This window comes from Augochlora pura, unplaced genomic scaffold, assembly GCF_028453695.1.
Source record: "Augochlora pura isolate Apur16 unplaced genomic scaffold, APUR_v2.2.1 APUR_unplaced_4708, whole genome shotgun sequence".
Classification (NCBI taxonomy): domain Eukaryota; kingdom Metazoa; phylum Arthropoda; class Insecta; order Hymenoptera; family Halictidae; genus Augochlora; species Augochlora pura.
In genome coordinates this window covers 1-1,816 of record NW_027585095.1, presented here as the reverse complement: position 1 = coordinate 1,816, position 1,816 = coordinate 1, and the positions used below count along the sequence as shown (strand labels likewise).

The 1,816-nt window shown below is 41.9% G+C and overlaps 1 protein-coding gene across 1 annotated transcript; it reads right to left on the bottom strand.

The window, feature by feature from the left end:
- Nucleotides 1–107: 107 nt before the first annotated feature.
- On the bottom strand, nucleotides 108–1,812 carry LOC144477873 (uncharacterized; the record flags this gene model as incomplete). Its single annotated transcript, XM_078195606.1, has 3 exons — nucleotides 108–242; nucleotides 395–494; nucleotides 986–1,812. Coding segments are annotated over 3 exons (1,062 nt in total), but the record flags the coding sequence as incomplete, so codon positions are not given.
- Nucleotides 1,813–1,816: the final 4 nt, after the last annotated feature.

Sequence of the window (1,816 nt, the reverse complement as noted above, 5' to 3'; positions counted from 1 at the left end):
TTTAGATAATTGTCTAGGTAATTATTTAGGTAATTGTCTAGGTAATTATATAGGTAATTGTTTAGGTAATTGTTTAGGTAATTATTTAGGTAATTATCTAGGTAAATTCAAGAACAAGTGCAAAATCTTACTTCTTCGGCGACCAGCTCGCCAATGTAACAAAATATGAAAATATTGAAGACGAGAGATATCAGTATTATAGTGTATGTCACGACAGCGGTCATGTCTTTCGTTCTGCTTGCCTGTAACATATTCGTTATACAATAATCCACAACAAAATGATAAAGGTTGAAATCCAGAAAAAGCTTGAATAAACTTAAATTAATGAAAATCAAGTTCTTAAATTAAACTTCAATTAAAATTGAAAATCAAGTGCTATAGATGAGTTTCGTACCACAATAACGTAATACCCAGCAAGACATATATCCACTGTGCATCCAAAGCATTCCACAAGCGAAATTTGAGTCAGTGCTTTCTCCATCAAGCACAAGAACCTGCAACAGTAAATAAGAAAATTAGAGAAAAAGGCCAATTCAATACGTGGTCGACGAAACTAAAAGTCAAAATATAAAAAAAGAATCCGCGGCCATTTGCATGCTAGATATTTGACTATTAAAAATTGGGATTATTTGATGAATTATGCTTTTTAAAATAACGGGCTAAGCATTGGTATAAATTCGCAAAGACATTATCAAGATGACCATGAAATCATAAATCATCGTCGAACAAATTATGTTATTAATTATTACAATGTCTAATATGTTCGAAAAAAAAAAATCATTTAATAAAGTAATATTACAGTGGCGGTAATAAAGCGATCATTATAGTAGCGCTGACTATACTATGAAAATCTTCCTGGTCACCAACTTTCATCTTTTGACTTTCAGCGATTTCGTCCAGACTGTACAATTTACAACAGAGACAAAAATAATCACAGATCATAACTACCCTTCGGTATACATCCAAATCGCAAACATTCACATACGTCTGTATCCGAATATGTTGGCCGACGATCATGGCGAGCCTTCCATTGGTGGTCTTGCTCATGTCAAACCGGCCATCCACCAAATGCCCCATCCAACACATGAGGACTTGCATCTGGCCACAGGCGTGGACGGCGAAAGCAGCCGCCAAGCTGCACGCCGCCGCTCCAACGCCATGGATCAACAGCGCTCCGAACAATTGAAGCGTGAAAAATATCTCGTTGACGGGACTATGCCTCGCGTCGATTATCAGCTTGGAAACCGGGAAGCCTAACGGAAGGAAGCTTCCATTCCCATCCTCCATCGCGATCTTCCCAATCTTGATGGGCACCGCGATATTATAGAAAGCGAAGCCGCTGAACATGAAGAACGAGCAGATCTTCACCAATCGTCTTCCAAAGTACGCGTTCACTATCATGATCCTCCTGTCCTCCGAGTGTTGCACGTTCCTCCAGTCCCATTCGATGCATCTGATGCACTCGCGGATGTCGCCGGCATGGACCATCAGCGAGTAGTATTTCAGATACGCCATCACGCAGAATATCAGCGGGCCGTAGTGCTTCAGTTTGTCGTAGAACACTTCTCCCTCAAGCCACACGTAGAGGGAGCAAGGCGCGAACAGGAAGCTGATCAGGAAGTAGCAGACGAGGTTCATCACCCAGTCGAAGCATATCTCGAGTCTCGTTACGTTGCTCGAATGCGGCCAGACGCCTATCGGCTTCAGCAGCCAGCGGTTCAGCTCGATGCTTAAATTCACGTACTCCTCGCAGCTGTTGTACTCCTCGCAGCCGTTGTTCTCTTTTGGCGGATACTTCCCGGTGATCTGAGCCTGC